Raw genomic sequence first — 24,978 nt, 5'->3', positions numbered from 1 at the left:
GAAGGTGCCCATGGAGGTACTGCATTCCTTAGAACTGGAGCTCCAGGTACTCCTGCGCCTCCCGATGGGGATGCTGGGATCCCGACTCTGTCCTTGAGATTTACCAGCAAGTGCTCTTGACTGCTGGACCAGCTCTCAACCCTGCTTAGTGTTTTCTTGCAAGGAGGTGTTTAATACGCATACTTGGGTTACCTTTACTGTGGACATTGCATTTATTCCAGTTGTTGTATTTTTAAAGTTTGATACTGTTTTGTACTTTAAAGTGTTTTCCCATCATTTCCATTCTTGTTGAAATTTAGGGCTGCTGGAGTTTGTCCTCAGTAGTACTGTTTTTCTGCTGCGATGTTTATTAAGCTCTTTGTTGTTGTTTGCCTTAGGTTTCTACTGTGCTTGTATATTGTTACTACTTTCCTGTTTTCTCAGTATCTCATTAACATTTTTCCTCAAATATTTGTCTCTGAGCTTAAGTTTTAAATTGTTTGATATTAAAGGAGACTTCTAGGCCATTGTTTTCTAGATTTTTTTCCTTAAGTGTGATTTGTGTACAGCATAGTGTACCCATTTGACACACATCTGCACACATGGAGTTATGGCCATTTCCTGGCTCCAGGATATTTCTGTTTCTCAGGGCTTCTCTTGCCCATTAGTCCTCCACCCTAGCTAGCGGCTCCTGAAGAGCTCTGTGTCTCCATGGAGTGGTTTGTCCTGTTCTCGAGTGTCATAGACATGCAGTCATACAGAGCATGTTCTGTATTTATCTTCTGACGGTTTTGCAGTCTATCCAGGTTGTTGTCTGCCTTGCAGCTTCATTTCCTTTGCAGAATTCTTTTGATACCATCCGAGTATTTAGCCGAGTCTGACCATAGGTCTGATTCTACCAGGTGGTTAGTTCTGTGGTGGCTTCTCACTTTCATTTTCATTATCTTCTTCCCTCTTTTTCCTAACACTAAAAATAGTCTGTCTTAGCATATACTAATTATGTACCAAAGAAATGTTTATAAGTATAAATGCAAATTTAAATCTTCAGACTTAAAAAGACTTCCATAGGTATTCTTAGTTGTTATGATTTTGATCTAAATAAATGACTAGTTTAAGAAATTTATATTCTAATGGTGGTACTTAAATCTCATGTTAAATCCTGTAATCTGCTAGATAGCAGTTTTTTTTTTTTAAACAGCAATTTTTATAAAACATGGATTTTTTTTTTTTTTAATGAAACTGTTAGATTATCTGAAAATTGGGAAAAAAAAAAAACAATAACAACCTGGGTTGTGTTTCTTTTTCTTTTTTTTCCAGAGCTGAGGACTGAACCCAGGGCCTTGTGCTTGCTAGGCAAGCACTCTACCACTGGGCTAAATCCCAAACCCCTTGTGTTTCTTTAAGTAACTGGAAAGCTTTGCTTTTTTGTGTTGTTTGGACATGATGATGTGGTAGATGAGCATTAGAGCAGTTTTACTGCACCTCATTGTGTGGTCTTTGGTCATTACCCATGCTCCACTCTGAAGCCACTCCCTCTGTAACCTGACGGACTTCTTGGCTTTAGCTTGCTACCTGCTGGGTTAGGGTAGACCTGTGGTTACAGTCAGTGGTAAATGGATTAGTAAAAGGAAGCCTCCAGGCTGCAGCCTGGGAAGTGGGAACACTGTAAATGATTTCTGCTACTTCAGCCAGCAGCTACATGCTGGTTCTGCCTTCTAGTGCCTTTGTTGTTGTTAGTTTAAAATCTTCATTCACCATTACTGTTGTGTGTGAGTGTATAATGTGTGCTGGGGGTGGGGGCCCACATATGCCACAGACCGTCAGAGGTCAACTTTGAGGAGTCTATTATCTATTTCTACTGTGGATTCTGGGATTTGAACTCAAGGCATCATGCTTGCATGGTAAGTGCTTTTCCCTGCTGAATTGTCTTGCTGACCCTCTAATGCCTTCTAATTCCTCTTATTGCCAACTTGAGCTCAGACTTTTGCTTGTTCCATTACAGCAACCTCATGGGTTGTGAAGCTGAGAGCTTTTCCATAGACCTTGAGTCCTGTGTGTCTATGACATGAAACTGATAGAAACTCAGAAGGAGCGGCCTTAGTGGGTTGTTTCTCCTCATGAATAAGCTGGGATTCAAACTGAACTTGAAAAGATGAAGAGGACATTGCTAGGTTGGAAGAATGGAGGCCTAGGAGGAGTAGCAGCATAAAAGCCTGACTTAAGAGAGACCCCCCTGATCTAGAGGAGGAAGAACACAGAGGCTGTGCCTGGTGTTTGTCAGGGGCCAGGGCAAGATGGGAACCTTTTTATTTCCCCCCAAAAGAATTGTGGGATTTTTGTTTGTTTGTTTCTTTTTTGTCTTTAAAACATTCAGTAGACCAAATAAACCCACCTCACAGTCTGTCTGTAGCCTCTGTTTGCTGGCCTTGATGGAAATAGTTTAAAAAGTGGCAATTTAGATCTTGGCTTTGGGGGATGGGGCAGGACCTTGAATTTGTATGAGGTAGGGGTGTGTAGGGGTATGTGTGTGTGTGTGTGTGTGTGTGTAACAGGAAGGGGAGGTTAGATGTATAATTAGCGATCAAACCTAGGGCCTTGCCCATGCTAGACATGAGCCTTAACACTGAACCACATCCTCAACTCTGTTTATGACTCTTGCTGTTGTTAATTTTGATGGGAATACCTGCATGTCTCTGTAGCACAAATCTTAAAAGGTCTTAATATAAACAAACCCAGAACCAGATATTGGGGTGAATGCTGAAAGATCAGAGAAGCAGAACAAGCCACAGCTTCCTCACCTTGCCAATTCCTCAGCTGGTCCTGTTTCCTCTGAGTCTTCATCCAGAATGAATCTCAGCTGACTGTTGCACAAAAGCCTAAAAGCTTAACCAGCTAAAAGCTTCTAGTTTCTGGTCTTCACGCCTTATATATCTTTCTGCTTTCTGCCATCACTCCCTGGGATTAAAGGCTCACTTTTTGGGATTAAAGGAGTGTGTCACCATGTCTGGCTGTTTCCATTGTGGCCTTGAACTCAGAGATCCAGAGGGATTTCTGCCTCTGGAATGCTAGGATTAAAGGTGTGAGTGCCACCATTTTCTAGCATCTGTATCTAGTGGCTGTTCTGTTCTTTGACCCCAGATAAGTTTATTAGGGTGCACAATATTTTGGGGAACACAATACCACCACATGTCTCACATCAGCCTGTGGGCCACAGACAGGCCATACCTGCCCTACTTCATTGGCCCACTGAGCATTTGCTGCTATGCATGTGTGGGCCAAGTGGAGAGGGCCTTGCCATTTCAGGCTTCAGGGCAACAGAGGCCGTGCAGTGGATGAGAGCATCAGCTACAGTGGACTTCAAAGCTACAGGCATCTTGTTTGTGGCCCACATTCCTTACTGGAATTCCTTCCCACTTTGCTGACAAAAGCTCATGGATCCCTCTGCCTCTGCTGTGACTTCTAACACAAGGATCCATTTCTCCCTTGTGTTTGCTTCACTCTGGGATAATGGCATCTTGAGTTCCCTGCTTCCCATGAAGACTTGTCTGCACTTCCAGGGATCCATGCACTTTATCCCTTTGTGCCTCAGACCTTGACTTACTTAGAGCTTCTGCTGCTGTGAAGAGACACCATGAACATGGAAACCCTAAAGGAAAACATTTAATTGAGGTGGTGGTTTACAGTTCAGAGGTTCAGTCCATTATCATCATGGTGGGACATGGCAGCATGCAGGCAGACATGGTGCTGGAGAAGGAGCTGAGAGTCCTACATCTTGTAGGCAACAGGAAGAGGACTGTGACACTGAGCAAAGCTTAAACAAAAGAGACCTCAAAGCCTGCCCCCACAGTGACACACTTCCTTCAATCATGCCACTCCCTATGAGCTTATGGGGGCCAGTTGCATTCAGACTTTCATAGACCTCTTGGGCATTGAAGCTAGACTTTTGCTTATTTGTTCATAACTCCTTCTTTGTGTCTCCTATCCTGGGCCAGAGACTAGCCATAGCTGTGCATGCATTAAACCTGTTCTTGATTGAATACACCAGCTAGTAAGGGCTTACTAAGTGCCAGCCACAGGAAGTCTTGTAGGGGAGGAAAGTGGAGACTTGAAGAGGCCTGGCTGATCCTGGTGAAGTTCACAGGCCAACAGTAAAAATGCAGATTGGCACCTTTAGGTGCTAGTCCTAGTGTGGTGTGTGGCTTCTTCCCTGGGCTTGAGGTGGAACTCAGTGGAGAGGGGAACTCTATTCTGTTGCTTTCTTGTGCCTCCTGGGCTGGCTGCAGCAGTGATGGCAGATCACTGTGCTTAGGACTCTGAAATACTGCAGTGCATCCTAGATTGTTCTAGTTTGTTCTCTCAGAGGTTAGCAACATCACCTTGGAATGCTGTATCATCCTGTGGCTTCTTCCTCAGCTTCTCCAGTGGTAGCATTCACATAGCTCTAGGGAAGGATCAAAACTTTGGTTTGGTATAATTTTAGACCACAGCGTCTAGTCACAAATCAGAAAAGTTTAAGAAATTAAGCATTCCCACATTTTGTCAGAATGATTTTGTCACGTTCACAGCCTCTAGGAAATTTTTACTTTCCACGGTGTACGCTAAAAATGGCAGATGTTTTCTTGATGTTATTATAATAGTAGGTCTGACTTTGTGAACCCCAGAAAAGTTGGAGCAATAGGGACCATCTGGGTTTTATTTGACTGCAATATCACACTGTGTAGTGTGGAGAGTGACTCTTGAGGACTGCCCTGTGGCCCCACCCTAGCCTGACTGGCTTGGATCACCTAGTTCTGCCACACACTGGCTATGACTACGGGCACCTTTCACTTTTTTCTGTAAAATATGGGTCATAAAAGTACCTTTTGGATCATCCTGGAGTGGTGTCTGATCTCTTCCAAACACTGTTGAGTTCGCTGTGACTGCGTGGTTGTTATGGTGATTAAATGAAGAAACATTCATAAAGCACTGAGCACACATTTGCCCAGAGGGAAGAGTGATGAATCTTATCCTCCCTCAGGTCCCCATCCATCTAGCATGAGAAAGACATCTAGGGTCAAGGGACAGATGGCAGGAGAAAGCATGTGTTTCTTCACAGTTTCCAGTAAGGTCAGACATGGAACATCACATCTTTAAGGTTTCTTGTGTTAGGCAGTTGGAACAGAGGTTCCCCAATGGATGAGCTTCATTAGATGGAGGTCTTGATTGGTGCCAGCATGGAACAGACACTCAGAAAGTATTTGTTAATGATTGAATGAAGAAGGGGGATGTGGCCATCAGTTGGGGATGAGGGGGAATGATTGACTCTCTTTGGTTTGAGATAGTAGAAAGTTGAGGGCATCAGATCAACAAAAATCAATGAATTAGTTAAGACTAAGTAACTCACTAACTTACCACACTAAATTTCATGCTTACTTGTGGGGCGTTTACCCACCAACCCTACAGTTCCCCAGAGTTTTCTTGAGTGCAAGCAGCAGGAAATATTAGAAGGATTTATATTATGAAGATAAACAGATAGAAAATAAAGGCTAACCTCGACAGGGCCTGGAACCTTTTCCAATGGTCCCGACTGTCTCTGCCCCAGGTATTTATAGAGACGCCAAGGGGTGGAGCAAAAGACCTCCTCCCCCAGCACAGCCAAGTGCAGACCATTTCAGACACCTGCACTCAGGCCAGTGGCCCTAATCATCCTCTATGTAGACCTGCTGGGTAAAGCCACAAGGAACCTGAAAACAGGCTCCCACACTTATTGTCCTAGATTTGTGCATTGGCATGTTTAGAGTGAGTTCCTACCAAAGGAAAACAGGGAAATCCTGTAACTTCTTCAGTCTGGAGCACTGAGGTCTCCTTAAAAACCTAAAGCTGGCGTGTGCCTTTATTCAGCGGCAGCAAGGATAGACACTTTGGGCTCATACTGTGGAGGAGCCTTAGAGTCTAAAGAAGCAGTAGGTCGCTTGCTGAGCACAGCTTCTGCTGTGTTCAGTTGCTTCCTTTGCCTTTTGTTCCATGTTGGTGGATGTTGTTCTCTAGGCTTCACCTCTGGCTGTCCCAGCCTTAGCTCTGGCTGCCTCTTGTACTTGTTTGTTTTAACTCTTTGACTTTTTGGGGGGCCTGCCACCCAGCTCCCAAATAAATCACACATGGAGGCTTATCCTTAGTTACAAATGTCCGGCTTTAGCTTGGCTTGTTTCTTGCCAGTGTTTCTTAAATTATCCAATCTACCTTTTGCCTCTGAGCTTTTTTTGTTTCTTACCTTCTGTATATCTTACTTTCACTCTTACTCTGTGGCTGGCTTGTGTGGCTGGGTGGCTGGCCCTTATAGTATCCTCCTCTCCTTGTTCTTGATCCTTCTTAATTTTTTCCTCCTCCCAGATTTCTCCTTTTTATTCTCCTTGCCTGCTGGCCCCGCCTGTCCTTTTTCCTGCCTCCCTGTTGGCCATTCAGCTCTTTATTAGCCCATCAGGTGTTTCAGACACAACTGCGCAGAGTTAAACAAATGCAACATAACAAAAGTAACACACCTTGGAGTTGGGGCTTTAACTCAGTGGTAGAATGCTTGCCTAGCAAGTGCAAAGCCCTGGGTTTGGTCCTCAGCTCCAAGGTTAAAAAAAAAAAAGGTAAGTAACACACCTTAAAGTAAATTCTACAACAGCCACTTTCATCTCCTCTGCCCTGAACACGTTGGCCCTTTTTTGCCTAGTTGCTCTCTGAGTTCACCAGGGTTCTTTCTAGTCATGATTTGGTCCCTACTATTGCCTTTTGCACATTTCTCTGAAGTGGCACCTCTATTCCCATCCCATCACTGCTCCCCTTTCTATGCTTGATTTTGATTCTGAGCATTGGGAATTGTTTGCATTTAATTTAATGTCCTTACCACAGAGATGCATTGTTGGGATAAATGTGATGTGTAGTCTGGACTGCAGTAGGGACTTAGAAATATATCAGTGCACTAGTACTGAGTAGACATTTATTATAGTTTCTTTTAGATTAAGACCAAAGTGAGAAACAGTTGTGATTGTTTCATGTAAGAAGGCCAGCCAGTTCGGAGTATGAAACTGTATCTGGTACTATCATAGTAAATGTAGAAAAGAGCCCAGCTTATGAATGCTGTAGGGGAAAGAATCAAAGAAAAATTCCTTTGTTCCAAAGATTTATTTCTAAATTGCTTGTTTCTAAAATTGCATTTTCTAATAAAAAGGATTTTTGTGTAGTTAGTCAGTATCCATGGTTTCTGCACCTCTAGACTTTACAAAGTTCAGGTTGAAAATATTTGGACGGCAAACTTGTTTCTGCATTTAACATGTAGAGGATTCTCTCTTTCCCATGTTCCCTAAATAATAAGGTTTAACATCTATTTACATAGTGCTTAACCCATACTTGGTGGGTTTAAAGTACATGAGAAGATGTGTGCAGGGCATATATACATTCTGTGCCGATTATGGAAAGAACTTGAGCATTTTTGGATTTTGTTACTACACATGTGTGGGTGCAAGTGGGATCAGCCCCAAGGAGTATCTGTCATAAATTCAAGACATTACCACACACATGGAAAAATGTGTCCTGAGAGATGACTCTGCTAGTCCTAGACTCTGTCCCTCTTAAGAAGGACAGGGTGATGGTGATGGAAAAGTGGCTCAGTAGTTAACAGCTGCTCTTGGGGAGGATCTGGGTCCACTTTTCAGCACCCACATGGCAACTCACAACTTTTTGTAACTCTAGTTCCAAGGGATTTGTAATCATCTTCTGGCCTCTGGGCACAAAGCACACATCAGGTACATATGTATACATGCAGGCAAACATACACACACAATATATTCTTTCAAAGATGTTACATTAGTTATCTTAATAAAGAATCAGATACTTATCTACCTATATAAATGCAAACAACATTTCAAGTCTCCAGCATTGGGAATGAGAGAGACACCATCTCTATCTACTGTGGTCTCACAGGGATGCACAGTCAACACAGTAAGTGTTATGATGCACAATCAACATGGTATGTAAGCAGTTAGGAAAAATTGCCTAGCAACCGATTACAAGACAAAACAAGGGAAGTGGGGTGATGGAGCCTGCCTTCTACTTCTCAAGCCGCTGCTTTTCTGAGAATGTGCTGAGCAGTTTGCAGCCTCGGAGATGTTCCAGCAGTTTGGCTGATGGAAGGGTGACGCCATGGCTGACAGGCTCTAGAGAGTTTTGCTGTGAACTTAGTTGAGTCTTATTTTCATTGAAGAAAACTACAGTAGATAGCAAAGAGAGCTTCTCCTAGAAAGATGAGCCCACATTAAAATCTCATCCTCGTAATCCCAATACTTCAGGGACTGAGGCAGGAAGATCTTGAGATTGAGACCAGCCAGTTTGAGTGGAGGCCATTTAGCAAGACCAAAACCAAAACAAGACATAAGACACACCCAGGTAGCAGGTTGACCCCAAACAGGCTTAACCCCAGGCAGCTCTGTTGAAGCCCTTTATATTCACAGGCATTTCAGGAGCTTTAGTACATGTCTCCATTGAAGGGACATATTTCCTATGGAAGACCATGTCTGCCTTGGGCAATACCTCTTGCTGCTATTCCAGGAGTCTGGAAATTGTGCAGCAGAGCATCTTAGATGATTCCAGTGAGTCTTAATGGGAACCCACAGTAACTATTTGGGTTTCAAAGTTAGACCAAGGTTCAGAGTCAACTGTGAGCAACTTAGGCCACTTCCCTATGCCTCAGTTTCCTTGGTGTGTGTGTGTGTGTGTGTGTGTGTGTGTGTGTGTGTGTGTGTGTGTGTGTGTATACATAGGGGTGTGTGTGTGTGTGTGTGTGTGTGTGTATACATAGGCATGTGTGTGAAGGGGATACCTTTTGGGGATTATAGGTTAGGTGGGCCACAGCTAGAAAAGGAAGAAGGTTCTCATTGGTTATTCTAAGTGGCCAGACCGATACACTCATAATTCTGGCTAGTATTTATTGGTGTTATTGGCACCATAGAAAAATCACGGTATAGGATACTGTCAGGTCAGTATTTTTCTTCCTTTGACAGAAAGCTTATTCATAATACCCAGCTCATAGATTAAAACATTTTAAAATGGGAATACCATATGTGGAAGTGAAAAATGCCTGCTAAGTTTATTCATATTTTTTAACTAATTAGAGGTACAGGAGGCTGTTTTCGGGGGCAATTTGAAACTTCCATTTTTAGGAACTGTTGGATGACTTGTTGAAAAGGATGTCAGTCAGAGTAGAACAAAGTATTTGTGCTTCTGAAGCAAGCACACTAGTAGTTTGGCCTTGTTCCAGAGATGACGTGTCTGTAACCATCCTCTTGGGCTTGCTGACTCCAAGCAGGCCAGAGAGTAGTCCATGATGATCGCAACTGAGTTTTATTAGAACAGCCTGGTGGGTTTTGTTTTTCTAAATTGAAACTCCAGGAGTTTTGAGTTTGGATGACTTTTTTTTTTTTTTTTTCCGGCAGAGGGGCTTGGTAAACTTTTTAGTTTTCTATGCAGCAAGTTATTCTAAAAGCTTGTTCTCCTCATTGACACCAGTCCCCTTATTCCTTACATAAACATCTAATACTAATCTTATTTCTTAAGATTCTGATGAATTCCAGCCTAAATTTTGAGAATTAATTGTATAGCATACTTTATTTCCTGTCAACTCTGAGATATCATGCCTTTGCTGTCTAGTGACCTAGTACATAGTGATCAGCTATTGCTTCTTGGAAAGCCCCACTTGAAGTGAGGGTTAACAGTAAACTGTTATCTCTGTGGAATGTCCAAGCTGCTCAGGTTGCTGGAGGGATTCAGGAGGGGGCAGCACCTGATAGGTGAAATGGCCCTCGTGGAGCATGCCAAAATTATTCTTTTAAGGTTGTGCTGTACTGCTGGTAGCCTTTGATTTAGAAACAGGCATAAGCTGTTCTTTGCTGCCCGCTTCTGTTAGAAGTTAAAGAGCAGTGTAGTGCTAAGGACTTACATATTTTGAAACTGGATATAGGTGGCTGGAGTAAAATAGATCCCGGTTTGCAAGTTGTTGGTGTTTTATTAGCAGTCTCAGTAGGTGGCACAGCAACTCCAGAGCTGCCGAACAACCTGTCCCAGTCTGCTTTGCATACTCCAGTTTCAGATAGTTTTCACTATTTGATTATTGGATGAGAAACTAAAAAGCAGTACAGAACAAAACAAAACAACACTGCTGGTTTCTTCCTTTTCCTATGATCCTTCTGCTGTTTGACTTACAGAACACTGAGTCTGTGACTGCCACTGAGACTCTGGCTGGGGTACCTGAGCATGTGCTTCGAGGACTTCCAGAGGAAGTGAGGCTTTTACCCTCTGCGGTTGACAAGACCCGCATTGGTGAGTATGCTCATCACAGGAGGCAGGCAGCAAAGAGTAGGCTGCTTGCTTTGGGAGCAGGGATCATGTTAGGTAAGCATTATGCAAAAAAAGGAAAGGTTGGCCCTCACTTAAATTATGTGGTGTATATGTACTTTCCACATAAGAATCCAGGGTGGACATGGATTATAAAAGGAGACTAACAGGGTGGTGGTGGTGCAAGCCTTTAATCCCAGCACTTGGGAGGCAGAGGCAAGCAGATCTCTGAGTTCAAGGCCAGCCTGGCCTACAGAGCAGTTCCTGAACAGCCAGGGTTAAACAGAGAAACCCTGTCTCAAGAAAACAGGGAGGGGTTGGAAGGAAACTACTCCCCCGCCCCACCACCTCCAAACACACAGTGAACCTGCATATTCTGTCCTTGGTTGTGTGCCCCAGTGTGCCCTCCTCTGCATCCCTGTGAGCCTTGTTCCACAGAGTGGGCGGTTTCCTCTGATTTCGCTGTGCCTTGAGTGTGATTATGTTAGCACTTTATATCTGTCCCTGTTACTGATAGTGAGTCTGCTTTACTCATTGTTTTGCCATTTCCAGATACTTAGGGACCCTTAGGGATATCTGAATGAACAACATAAGCTGGCTAAAATTTCTTGTTGAATACACAAGCTTGTATGTATTTGAATTTTGTTTTTGTGATATAAGTTTTAGATAGAAGGCTAAGAGTAAGTTGTCAAAATCTTTTAAGAGCATACTCTTGAACAGATCATGTTTATACCCCCCTTTTGCCTTCTAGATGCTCGCTCTTCTGATGCTCAGTGAGTGTGACTCTGACAAGCACCTTTTCTAATTCTCATTGGAAATTTGCTTAGTGAGCAAATTTGAACAAAAGTGTTTGTCTCACAGTTTAGCCAACTGGTTGTTTCACAGATGCAGTTCCAAGTTGTCTTTGGTGGGAGTGGAGTATATATGTATTAGCCACACATGGCAGGGCTAGCCTCCACCTCTTGTCTTATACATGAAGGATCCTGTCCAGAATGTGTGATTCTCTTGACTCCTGGGCTCTTGACATTCCATTGACTGTGCCTTTATCCTATCTGTGTGCTTCATGATAGGTGAATAAGAGACAGAAATAATCCTAAGGGATGCCGTGGATGAGCATGTATGTTGTCTGTTTGACTCTCTGGGAGGCAAGCTGTCCCATGAGCTACGTTTCACGAAGCTAATGAGAGAGGGAAGAGTTTTCCACTCTAATTAGGCAAATCAACTTTGAAAGTATTTATTAATAAAAACCAAGTCCTAACCATTATAAAAACAACTTATGTTTAGTAGGGACTGTTTGAAATCTGTAGATAGACAATGAAGAATTTAAGTTATTTGTAGTTTTTTCCATTTGTATTTTGTTTCTTGTGGGGGACCAGCCCCACACTTACTTACCCCAGAAACTCTTGAGGAATGAGGGATAAGAGATTTAGTTAGAAATGGCGGTGAGGAGGGAAACAGAGAAAACACAGGAGAGACTCTGGTGGGCCTGGATCCTTATCCACTGGCCCAGAACTTTATTCCAAAGGTTTATTTATAACAATGCCAAGGGGTGAAGCAAAAGACCTACCCCTTGCTAGTTACAGTCACCTGGTACCCAGGCCCGTAGTCCAATCAACCTCCCATGCAGTCCTGCTGGGTACAGCCACCAGGAAACCTAGTGGGCTCCAACAGTTTATGTTAATTTTCAAGTTTTGTGTTTGTATTATATATGGTCTATTTTACATGTAAAAGTTAATATAAACTTTTAAAACATATTAAACATTGCAGATTCTTTACAGACTATTTAGAAAATACTGAGGGACTACAGAAGAAAACTCAGAATCCCCTGGAGGACATTATTTGGTTTGATTGAATTTACTCATAGTTACTTTGCTGTTGGGCAACCTTGCTTTTTAATTGTTTTGTAAAACTCAATGACATTAATGCTTTCAATATATAAAATAACCACATTACGTTATAAAAATATTGGTTTTGTTTTTCTAGGTGTCTGGGCCACTAAACCAATTTTAAAAGGGAAAAAGTTTGGGCCCTTTGTTGGTGATAAGAAGAAGAGATCTCAGGTTAGGAATAATGTGTACATGTGGGAGGTAAGAGAGTTTCAAATATTTTAAAGAGACCACTGCCTATCCTCATGTGATTTGACATTTTCAAGTTAAAACAAGTATTTTAATGTGTTCTTTAAAAATCAAAAATTTTTTTGTTAATGAGAATATTAATTTTTCTGGATGACTGTTGTTTGCATATGTGTGTGTAGTTTGAAGCTGCTAGGATGTTCTTGATTGTAAATGTCACATCTTTTTTTTTTATTCTTTGTCCAGGGCATTTTGCCTTGCACCTAAGACCTTGACTTCCTGTGTGGTAGCCTGTCATTTTACAATGACACAGATAGACACCACAAAGTACACTTCAAAGGCTGCCAACAACAGTATTTGATTCCTTTCTGTGTGTTAGAAAGTAGTTTCATCCTGAAATATTATAAACATATATAGCATGTGACACATTTACATTGAATTTTTAATTTTTTAATGATATATTTATTTTTATTTCATGTGCATTGGTATTTGCCTGCAAGTTTAAGGGTGTCAGATACCCTGGAAATGGAGCTATACACAGTTGTGAATTGCCATGTGAGTGCTGGGAATTGAACCCAGGTCCTCTGGAAGAGCAGCTTGTGCTCTTAACCACTGAGCCATCTGTCCAGCCCTGAAGTTTTAATTTTGCAAAAGGTTTTCATTCTATTTCATATTTTTTCAACAGCCCTGGAGGACAAAGCAGGGCAGTGGCAGCCTTTTATAGAAGCTTCCAGAAAAGGAAGAACTGCCCTTGCTCTGCAGGCCCAGGCCTGAGTGGGGCAGATGTAGTCAGAGCCATGTCTCCTAGGAACAATAGTTTTACATGTTCTCCCAGATTGCCTTGGCCAGATCCGGCTTCTACACTAGCTTCCTGACTTACCTAACCTATGGGCTATGAAGCCTTCTGTTTAAAAAGTAGGCTGAAAACATTTCATTAGGATGCTTGTGACTATATGTGTTGATGATGTTCTTGGGTTTTGCTTGGGATTCTGCAGGTCAGTGCCTGGGGAAGCACCTCAGGGAATGATTCCTTTACAAGCTCCATTTTGAATGAGAAGGAATCAGTCTGTTTCATACCTGTTGACATATAAAAGCCTGACAGTAAAATGTGTGGGCACCCCCCGCCCCCAAACTCAGGGCATAGGGTGGGAGCTCTTAAGTCTGAAAGGTTATAGTTTGATCTGACAGTTTCATCATTTTGTGTTTGTTTCTTGTGAGTCTGTTGTCTGTGTTAGTGTCACAGTGAACCCTGGGGGTTTTAGGAAACAAGGATTTACCAAAAGAATCAGGACTGTTTGGAGGTGAAAGAGCTTTGTAATTGTAGAAAAACTGTCTGGTCACAGAAAGTCTTCATTACCATAGTACTATGTCATTAAAAATGTATGCCTGTACAAATATTGCTCTGAAATAAAGCACATTCTTAATTTAAAAAGTTTTTCAAAGGAAGCTAACAGGCATGCTTGACCTTGTTAGCATTAATCATAGTGAGTAATATTAGGGAGTCACATGCTTATTCAACATTCTGTATGTACAGTGCCGAGTAGAATAAACACCATTACTGCTAAAGTGAAGTCAGTGGTACCTTCTATCCAGTGTAACAGTTTGATGTTGGATATGGCTGTATAAACCACCACTCATGGCATATGGGAGTTATCACCTACATTGAAATTCACACCTAGTATGGCTTGAGAGTCACTTGCTGGTTATGATTTACAACCATGATATACTAGTGACCCATTTTCCCCTACACATGCAACATCCTAGTACTAATAGTTTAAGATTCTTTACATACACATGCTTCAGTTTGTAACTCATTATGAAAGTACCACTTCTTTTTAGTCAAGTTCGAGTTTGTCATCTTGTTCTTGTGAAGATTGACTTTTCCTTGTAAGGAGGAAAAGTTTAGGCTCAGATTGCTGTTAATAAACAGATTTTTTGGAATTAACTGAGTAAGAATTATGCTAGTAATCCTTTAAAAGTAGGTTATTTTATTTTACTTGTATTGCTTTGAAACAGAGCCTTGCTTGCAGGTTAGCCTCAAACCCAGTTCCTCCTGCATTAACCTCCTGAGGGCTGGTAATACAGGCCTGGACCACGATTCCCAGTGTTAGGTTCAGAAAGGAATTGATTGGAAAGTGGCAGTGGTTTCTGTCTTAATTTGTTTTGTGCTGCTCTGATAAAGTTCCACAGCCAGGGTAGAGTACAAAAACTTATTGTGAAGGCCAAGAAGGCCATCAAAGAGCTATAAATATCTGGTGAGGGGATTCTTGATCTATTATAACATGCTGGAAAGTATTACAGATCAAGACAGAGCCAGAGATGGAAGCTGTGGCCTCAAACCCTTTTAGGACCTGTATTCATCCTTTCACAGAGCCAGAGCTGCCACAGTCTGGACATCCCATTAAGCCCCGTGTCTCTATACAGTACGTGCATTTGGGAGCCATCCCTACTCCAAATAAAGAACCCTACCCTGCATACCCACAGATTTTCCAACCACCAACATTTCCCTCAGAGTGAGACATTTGTTATTATTACTAAACCTGCATCCAAGGGCTGTTATTACCTAACAATCATAGTTTGTGTTAGCTTATTCTTGGTATATATTCTAATAAGTATTTTAAAAATGTTTTGTTCTGAGACGGTCTGTATAGCCTGACTGCCCTGAAACTTGCTAGATTAACCAGGCTGGATTTGAATGTATAGAGATCTTCCTGCTACTGCTCCTTCAGTGCCGGGATTAAAGACATGTGCCACCCAACTCAGCATATAACTTAAAATTTTCAACAAGGCCAACAAGATGCATCATTGGGTGAAGGTGCTGCCACCAAGCCCGATGACGTGAATTCCATCACTGAACTCACATGGTGGCAGGAGAAAACTGACTTCCTAAATTGCCCTCTGACTTTACATGCATACACACACACACACAAATAAATGTAATTAAAACAAAACAACAACAACAACAAAAAATACGTTTACCACAAACTATAATAGTATGGACAATACAGAAAAAGCTTACCAAAAATTAAAATTCACTTAAACTTCCAGCACACAGGCATCTCTATGAACACTTAAAACTACATTTAAAATTTACTAAATTAATAAGGAATTATTTTGGTCAGAGTCTCATGTAGTGCAGGCTGTCCTTTCTCTGCCTAATGCCTCTGCTCTCCTTGTCTCTCACACTGGTGCCTGCTCCTGCACCTTGTATAGGAATGTAGTATGCTTCTTTCCTACCAATGTACCAGGGGCTTGTCTGCCAAGTACTTGGCATATGCCATTTTTTCTGTGGCTGCTCATAATTCTGTTTGCATGCCATCCATGATTTACCTTCTTTTGGACATTTAAATAGTTGTAATCTTTTGCTGAGTATGTACGGTTCTTCAAAGTATAAACTCACTGTACATGCAATGTACTGACTTGTCTGATATTTTCCTTAAGATACATTCCTAGAATTGTAAATGTTAAATCAAAAGTTATGTAAACTTCTGTAAGTTTTTGGTCAGCTTTGCCCCAAAGTCCTTAGAAAGATTGTAATGATTTGTATAACCAGCAAGAGTATGCTTTTTTTCTAGGCCTTTGAAACCAAGTATTGTTATCTTTTTAATTGCCTTAAAAAAAATCTGTTCTTTTAAGTGAGCAATCACTACTTCTATTTGTGGTTTGAACATCTTGGCGATAAATTTGAGTGTAGAGGACAGAGAGGGGAGAAGTAGAAGAGCCTCTGCATAGTGCAAAGATTTCATACAGTTGTTTAAAGGAGCAAACCCCCCTTTTAATGAGCTAGCAGCATTGTGAGTAAAATAAATGTTAGTGTGTGAGTTTGATAGTGCTTGCTGTGTCCTTGTAATTGGATGTCATTTGGAGCAATGGCAGCCCGTTCCAGTGTCCTTTCTTGTAATTGGATGTCACTTGGAAGCTGCCAGCAGATTCTGCAGAGCCTGTTTTCAGAAAGTGCTAGTCATGTTCACTGCTGTTCTCTAGCTGTAGAATGCTGTCAGGGCAGCTGTAGGAAAGGTTGTCTTTAGATCTAGCCTACACCCTGTATTTTAAAGCTTGAAGACTAAGAAGCATCTTTATAGTTTTAAACTTGGTGGTACATGAAGATGTTATGAAATCGAAGTTTCAGTTCATGAGGAAAGTTTTATTGGTACACAACCACATTCATGTGTCTCCTGTCTGTGGAGTTGAACAATGGCAACAGGCTGTATGACCTGTAAGGCCAAAAATACTTTTAAAAAAAGTATGGGTGTTTTGTTTACATGTGTGTCTGTCTGTGCACCATGTGTGTGCAGTGTCTGCAGAGGCCAGAGAGGATATCAGATCTTCTGGAAAAGGAGTTAGACAGTTGTGAGCCACTATGTGGGTGCTAGGAATTGAACCTGGGTCCCCTGGAAGAGCAGTTGGTGTTCTTTATGGAGCCATCTTTCCTATACTCCCAAATACTTTCACTTTACTTATTATAGAAAGTTTCCTGTGTCTTGACTAGGGGGTGGGGGGGGGGGCGGGGGGGGGGCGGGCAGAGGAGTGTATGTGGAGCTGTCTGATGTTTCAGGTTTACTGTGAGTGGGTTATAGCAGTGTGCAAAACTTGGTATTCCAACTGGAGAAATGGTTGTCGTAGTAACAGCAGAGCCAATCATCTGCTGTTTTAGGAGTTTCAGGATAGATGAGGGTTTTGAAGTATGGAGGATTAAATCTTTTCAAACAGGTTAACTATTACATAGATTAGCAGCTTGGTATAGCCCCACCCTCCTTGGAAGTTCATTTAATGTCTCTTTGTCAAGCCCTTTCTATGTGTTTTTCAGCATTGATCTTGGCATAGAAACGTGTACTATAAACTTCGGGCCTTGTTGCATGAAAGTCATTGGTCTGGAGTACAAGACTCATGTAGATGATGAGTCTGGATTCTCGGGAGCTTGCTTGAGGCCCTCAAGCTGTTACATCTGGAGTCAGAACCAAATTAAGCATCTAGGTTGCTGTCAGTACTCTTCCTATAGCAAAAGCCACAGACAGAGCATTTTGTGATGTAGACCCTTGATAACAAAGACAGGTTATCTAAAGTACAGAAAGGTTTGTTTTGGCTCACAGTTCTATCTGTGACCATCCAAAATTGAGTGGTCATGCAGCTTGGGCCTCTGGTGACAGTGGCATATCCTCACTGTAGCACATGTAGAAGCCAAAGTTTTCTATATCAGACTGAAGCAGAAACAGAGGGCTAGGCAGGTCCCCATAGTCCCTTCTGAGGGCATGGTGCCAATGGCCTAAGGACCTTCCACCAGGCCGCACATCTCAGAGGTCCATTACTTCTCAGTAGCACCCTGTAGAGGACTGTGCACCCAGACCACAGCACCCTCTTGCAAGTCTGTGCAGAAAGCATAGAACTGCACTCCAGGAAAAGTTGGATGCCACTTCTAGGAGTTTATGGAATTCTTACCCATGGTCATGGGTAGAAATTCTGATTTAAGAACAAGAGTAATTATTTTTCTTACCTACTAGAATTTGATTAGGGACTTGCTGCGAAGCAGTTTATATTTTTTAGAGCATCTGTTGTTGGAGGATTTCCCACAAACATTTATATAGTTATAGATCTGAGACCTACTCCCAGTAATTTCAAAAGAGGGTCATAAGCATGCTCAAGAGATGGGCAGTGGCTGGGCTTTGAGGGCCTGAGAAGCCAAGCTCTTCACATTTTACATTTGTATTTTAGAATTTCCAGTACAAAAAGCTGACATCTAGGAATTGTCCTCTGAGGAGTGGGCCTTTTCTGTTAAGATGTGCAAGCACTGGTTAGACCTTTTTTCTCTATTGTAGAATGTTTAGAACATGTTAGAAGCCCTTGAGCTTCTAGAGTAATCTGAGGAGTGGGGTAGTGATGATACATTTTGTCTGTACCTCCCAGAAAGTTACTTCTGCAGGGCAGCAGTCTGCTTGTCCATAATGAGGCCTGTAGGCATCCAGCTCTGGTAACTAAAGTACAACTAGGGGCTGAACATGTCACAAAGATGGGATATTTTCATGAGTAGTATTAGTAAAAATCCTTTAAGACTTGTGAAGATACATTTATTACCTTTTCATACCAAAGTGAGATTACCTTTCTCTTTTTTGTCTTCATAACTTTGTAGGTTCAATGATATTTATAAAATTACTTGCTAGAGATGATTCTAACTCAGTGATATTATTTGAGCCTGAACAGTGAAGAAAAACATTTGATTTTATAGAGGATAAAAACATTTTTAAAAATTGTAGCTGTGTATAAGTGTAGAACAGTTTAGATCAGTGGTTCTCAACCTTCCTATTGCTGCTACCCTTTAATACAGTTCCTCATGTTGTGGTGACCCCCAACCATAAGATTATTTCATTGATACTTCATAATTGTAATGTTGCTACTGTGATGAATCATAATATCTTTGTTTTTTGATGGTCATAGGCAACCCCTGTGAAAGGGTCATTTCACCCCCAGAGGGGTCTTGACCCACAGGTTGAGAATTGCTGGTTTAGATCATCATGCTGAAGTTTAACAACAAATCCTCTGGGAAGATACAGCGGTATGGAAAGGAGCCTCCCACAGTGTAGGCAGGCTGGGGCTGCTGATGTGGGAACCTGGTTTCCAGGAGAGGTTCTGTCTTTGTTGTGAAGTGTTAGAAACGCTCGGTACCTACACTGTAGGGAACTCTAGACAATAGCCCAGGGACGTGGTTTTGTCACTGTAGGCTGTAATGTTAGAGAGCTGGTTTAATCAAGTACCATATTCAAACTTGATATGAGAGTTGACCCAGCATGAGATTTCTTCATTGCCTTGTTTCAGTTCCGGTCAGTGATGTCTGTGGTAACTTGCTGTTTGATTTTGTTATTGGGTTAGGATGTTGTAGGTGAACAGTGAGAGTTTGAATGATGCTATGCTTCATAAAGTTAATGCAAGTTTTGTTTTAAACTTTCAAAGTTAACCAATTTGCTTACAGAATAATAAGTAAATGATTAAGGGAAGATATAATGTGGCTTGTTCTTTGCAAATTCTTTTTTTTTAATGGCATAGAGATGTGACTTTGAGTGTGTTACATTCCAATGGGCATGAGTACTGCATTTGAATTTAGATGATTTTAAAACTATTTTAATCAAATGACTGGATTAAATAGAATTGAAATTAAGTTACAGGACATTTATGCTGTGCCTGAAGAAGAATTAGCACGCAGTCTGTTCAGTGAGAAACAGGAATGGCTTCTACAACCCTAACCTAGAGGAGTCAGGAGGAGGAAGAAAGCTGTGTCCTTTCATTTAGTTCTGCTAGAGGGGACACTTGGGGCAGCCCGCTGGATAAGCACTTTACCATGAGTTACACCCCAGCCAACAGAAGGAGGATTATAAAGAGGGATCTTAGTTAAGGCTCTCCTTCCCTGCTCCCTGTCTCTTATCTGTTTCATTTGGATGTAAGGGAGATATGAGAAGATCAAGGTTGAGTCCTGGCTGTATTTTAGTGGCTTGGTTATTGTACTAAAATTGCCCATCTGCTGTTTCTTTATTTATAAAAAGGACTTAATAACATTTCATAGGGACTGGAGAGATGGTTCAGTGGTTAGGAGCATATATTGCTGTTGCAGAGGACTTAGACCCTGTTCCATTAACTCCAGCTCCAGGGGACCTGACATTTTCTAGCTTCTTTGGGCACCAGCACTCATGTGCACACCCACACCTTCCTCATAAACACAAACACATAACACATATATAAAAATTTTTAAATATCAAAGACATAATATTTATAGATTATTCTGTAGACCCTTATAAAGATTGAACAAAAATAGTTTGGAGGGTACCCAGCCTACCCAGAGTTGGCACACAGTGCTTTTCTCCAGTCCTCTTCTCTAGTTGAAGGATGAGGGCTGGCAGTCAGCTTGTTCTGGCACCCCAGCTGGGTAGAGGGACTGCTTTATGGATTGCATCAAGATAAAGACTGATGCAGGTGAGCCTTTGGAATCAGGTGAGTCAACTATTTCTTGGTCATTATGGAGATGTGGAAATAGACTTCTTCAGTGTCTCTGTTGGGTTTGAGCTAGGGAAGGAGGGTTGCCTGCCTTGTGACTGTTGGAGGAAGTGATCCTAGTTGGTTGTCACTGGCTTCCCACTACCCTTGTCTGATGATGGGTGGCACTGTTGTAGCTTAGCAAATAGTAGTTAAGCAAAATTTTATTTCATTATTAGAGATATTTGTGTCAGTCACTGAGTTTAATGTGATTAGAAGTAGATGTTTGACTAGCAAACATGGGAATTCTATCAAATCATATTCTCATCTTAGTTCCCCACTAATAAACTAAAGCTCAATAAAAATAAGAACACTACACTTTTTAAAAAATTTTTTATGTTTTTTAAGACAGGGTGTGGTGATATTGTGTTCCCCCAAAACATTGTGCACCCTAATAAACTTATCTGGGGTCAAAGAACAGAACAGCCACTAGATACAGAGGCCAGAAAATGGTGGCACACACACCTTTAATCCCAGCATTCTGAAGGCAGAGATCCATCTGGATCTCTATGAGTTCAAAGCCACCCTGGAAACAGCCAGGCATGGTGACACACGCCTTTAATCCGAGGAAGTGATGGCAGAAAGCAGAAAGGTATGTAAGGCGTGAGGACCAGGAACTAGAGCTGGTTAAGCTTTTAGGCTTTTAGCAGCAGTTCATCTGAGATTCATTCTGGATGAGGACTCAGAGGCTTCCAGTCTGAGGAAACAGGATCAGCTGAGGAATTGGCAAGGTGAGGTAGCTGTGGCTTGTTCTGTTAATCTGATCTTCCAGTGTTCACCCCAATACCTGGCTCCAGGTTTGTTTTTATTAATAAGACTTTTTAAGATTTGTGCTACAGGTTTCATGTCTGGCCTGAAACTTATCATGTAGACCAGGTTGGCTGACAATTCACAGAGATCTGGTTGCTTCCACATTCCAAATACTGAGTGCTGGGATTTAAAGGTGTGTGCCACCAAACTCAGCTTCTCAGCTTTTTTTTTTTTTTTTTTTTTTTAAGTGTAACAAAGTTGTGGTTTTCTTTAGCATCCAGCAGACCTTGGTACTTCATGCAGATGTAGACCTTCTTCATTTCCTCCACCCCGATCCCAGTGTAAATGACACACCAGTGGAGGAAAGGCAGAAAGTTTAGACAAGCCAAAGAAAAGAATACTGAATAATCCCATTTTCTCAGAGAAAACCATTAATGACATTTTCTTATGTTTAGTTTTAGATTATTTTCTCTTCATATATTCTTATGTTTAGGCTAAAAATAAATAGTTCATTCTTTCAGTAAGTGGCTTTGTTCACTCAGTAATGTATTTGTGTATGTATGGGTACACTACAGAGTGAGACCCTCTCTCAGAAAACAAAATAAAAAAAGCAAACAAAAGCCTCCCTTCCCCCAACAAATACACCCTTCTCAAATCCCCTCTGTTGTATTCATCTTTTTCTATGCAACTTTTTTCTTTATGAACATCATTGTGCCTTACAAGATGCCTAATTCCATTGAGATACAATGAGGTATGTGTAAATAAAGAACTCACTCAACTAGAACACTTTTTTTTTTATAAAGGTTTATATTGACTCAAGATCCAGGAAGTTCCAGCAGAGCCTGAGTTGTTATTAAAGCAGATGGATAGTCAAGCTGCCACCTTCACCATCTATTTGGTGGGTTTTCCTGGTGCTGCTGCTGTCTCTGCAGTATTGATACCTGGTGATACTGCCAGTGTGTTGGTGGTGATCCAGTAGGACCCCAATGTCTACCAATATACATTTAAAATAAATAAATAAATAAATAAATAAATAAATAAATAAAGACAGACAGACAGACAGACAGACAGACAGACAGACAATCTCTGAGCCTGGGGGCAAAGGGACTAAGAATACCTGTGTGAGGTAGTGGACTAACCAGCAGATTGGCAATGTTCATGGATCACTGACTTCACTTTCCATATTTGATTGTGTGGACAAGTGGGACAATCATAGCTCTTAAACATTGGAAAACAGCTTTTGTTGTTTTGTGTATTGTGTTTAACATTTTTTTGACTGCCTCTTCATAACATACCATTTGAGAGGTGCTCTGTTTTGAAGAGGAGAGAGAGAGAGAGAGAGAGTGAGTGTGTGTGTGTGTGTGTGTGTGTGTGTGTGTGTGTGTGTGTGTGTCTACCCTTAGAAGAGCTGAAGGAGGCTGGGGTGCTGGTGGGAAGAGAAGAGTCTGTAGTCTTTTTGTTTTTTGTTTTTTCGAGACAAGGTTTCCCTGTGTAGCTTTGCGCCTTTCCTGGAACTCACTTTGGAGATTAGGCTGGCCTCGAACTCACAGAGATCCGCCTGGCTCTGCCTCCTGAGTGCTGGGATTAAAGGCGTGCGCCACCACCGCCCGGCGAGCCTGTAGTCTTACCTAGGGTGATCAGGTAGTCAAGGAAACAGCCACAAATGGAGGTTAAACAGGCCTGGGCTTAAGACTGTCTTTCTTCCAGTCAAGTGCTTTAGAAAGGAACGCTGTTCCACCTTCAAGCCCTGATTTCCACATGTGGAAGGGCAAAGTAGTAAATGAGGTCTGACACAGAGTGGGAGGCTTATGTAGTGTCCGTGTCTTGGAAGGTGAGAGTCAGACTTAGAGCCCAGGCTCAGGGGCCCAGGTTTGATTAGGAAATCAGCATCCCAGCCATCAGCTGAGAGCAGGAGCTTTGATCTGAGGGAAAGTCACCCAACTAAAGGTGATTAATGTGGTGGGAGAGGAAAAAAAGGGGTGAGTGGAAGGAGTCAAGGTGTGTATGGGAAAGAGAGGCACACCCAGAATCCTTTCTTTCTTCCTAAAAAAATGACTAGTTGTAGTTCTGGTTCAGTGTCTACTCAGGTGTTTTGCAGAATAAACATGTATATGAGCTCATATAAACTTCAAACTCCTTGCAGAGTCGATGAAGGCATGACTGGCTAAGTGTTTATTGGCAGTATCACAGGGGAGGAACAAGCGTGGATGATCAGGGAAGCTTCCTAAGAGAGTAGATCCTGTGTCCTGGGTTTTCTGCAGCATCCCAGAACTTCACAAACATGTTTTGAAGTGAAGCGATGGACCTCACTTCTCACACATGTGCTGGGTGGTGTAGGTGTTAAGGGACAGTGAGGTTTACAAAACCATTGTAGTTTGTCACCCACATGGTGATTCACAACATGTGCTCATTTGTGAAATCCTATAAATCATGCTAGAAAGAAGACTTCGGAACTGTGTAGCCAAGCAGTACAGGCCTGGACTGGACTGGCAAAATACTTAGAAGGGCATTTTGCTAAGTCACATTTGAGAGCTTGTAGTTGTAACCTGTTTTCATGTACAGGAAACATTTGTGGATCAAGCATATGAACTTCAATTTCTTATATTTGGGGGAGAAAACAAGCCTTAAGAATAAATACGATTTTATAGCTTCTGTTTCCTGCCTGTATTTTTTTGTATTGCTTCTTTATCTTGCTTCTCTGAAATGCTGTATGTAGAGTGCTTGTGAATAGTGAAAACAGCTGTTTGGAAAGTTGAAGATGAAACTATTTTAGGCATCCCTGTCCTAATACAAGCTACTTCTTCTCTGTCCACAGGTGTACTACCCAAATCTGGGGTGGATGTGCATTGATGCCACTGATCCGGAGAAGGGCAACTGGTTGCGCTATGTGAACTGGGCCTGCTCAGGTGAAGAGCAGAATTTATTTCCACTGGAAATCAACAGAGCCATTTATTATAAAACATTAAAGGTAACAGTGTTGCTGTTAGTCTACTCCTGGCTACTCGGTGTGCATTCTCTAAATGCAGTCTAGTTGTGACCGACAAGAACAACTTCACAGACCTGGAATGGATTGTGTTTGAAGTGGTTCATCCATACTCCCAAGGCTCTGTGCTAAATACATGGTTGCTGAGGCTTTGCATGTGTCAGGGAGCTAGAGCAGGAAGATTGTGTTGAGTAATTACAGACTGCATCTTTCTTGATACTGTTGATTATCTATGGCAGCTGCTCCCCTCCTCTGGCACAGATACACTGGAACTGTCTGGCAGATTTATCCCACTGTGAGTAGCTATCAATACCCTGGTGGTGCATGTTAACAGAAAGCACACTCATAGTGTTCGGTGTGCATGAAGCTTTGGATTAGCTTTCCCTTTCCTTCGCTTGTATTCAGGATAGAATTTGGGATATATTTCTTCCTCCTGCCAAATACATCTTGGGGACATTAGTTGCAGAGATTAAGAAGACAGCCATGCTCAGAGCTGTTGATGAGGCACTCACTGCACTCAGGATCTTACTACTAGGATGCTTTTCATGTTAGCATGTTTGGGTTGTGAGTAGAATTCTGTCTCCTTCTCTTGCTTTCACAGGTCATGTTTCTGTAGCAGACAGAGCTACATTCCATGCATGGAATGTTCTAGAATGGAATCTTGGGGTTGGAAAGAAAGATGGTGGTTGCTTCTTTTGGAAAAATACCTCTGTCCAAATTGCTGTAACAAACAAACAGCTCTTCATTCATTTGGTTCCATTATATATGTCACAGACTGGCGGACAAGTCTATAAAGTTTTTTTCTTTTTTTTAAATCTTTACAGA

General features: G+C 41.8%; 1 protein-coding gene across 4 annotated transcripts in view; it reads left to right on the top strand.

The window, feature by feature from the left end:
- The window catches only part of Prdm2 (PR/SET domain 2), a 110,884-nt gene that overhangs the window by 25,312 nt on the left and 60,594 nt on the right, over positions 1 to 24,978 (top strand). For 3 of the 4 annotated variants that reach the window (XM_042272264.2, XM_076565623.1, XM_076565621.1), the window contains 3 exons: positions 10,203 to 10,317; positions 12,316 to 12,419; positions 23,986 to 24,138. In XM_042272264.2, the coding sequence (XP_042128198.2) occupies positions 10,203 to 10,317; positions 12,316 to 12,419; positions 23,986 to 24,138 (372 nt within the window). Of the gene's footprint in view, positions 1 to 10,202; positions 10,318 to 12,315; positions 12,420 to 22,050; positions 22,069 to 23,985; positions 24,139 to 24,978 lie in introns of those variants that run through there. The other variant, XM_076565622.1, reaches the window with a different exon arrangement.

The sequence above is a fragment of the Peromyscus maniculatus genome, chromosome 2 (genome assembly GCF_049852395.1).
Source record: "Peromyscus maniculatus bairdii isolate BWxNUB_F1_BW_parent chromosome 2, HU_Pman_BW_mat_3.1, whole genome shotgun sequence".
NCBI lineage: Eukaryota > Metazoa > Chordata > Mammalia > Rodentia > Cricetidae > Peromyscus > Peromyscus maniculatus.
Note: the sequence above shows the minus strand (reverse complement) of the source record. Positions and strands in the feature narration are given on the sequence as shown.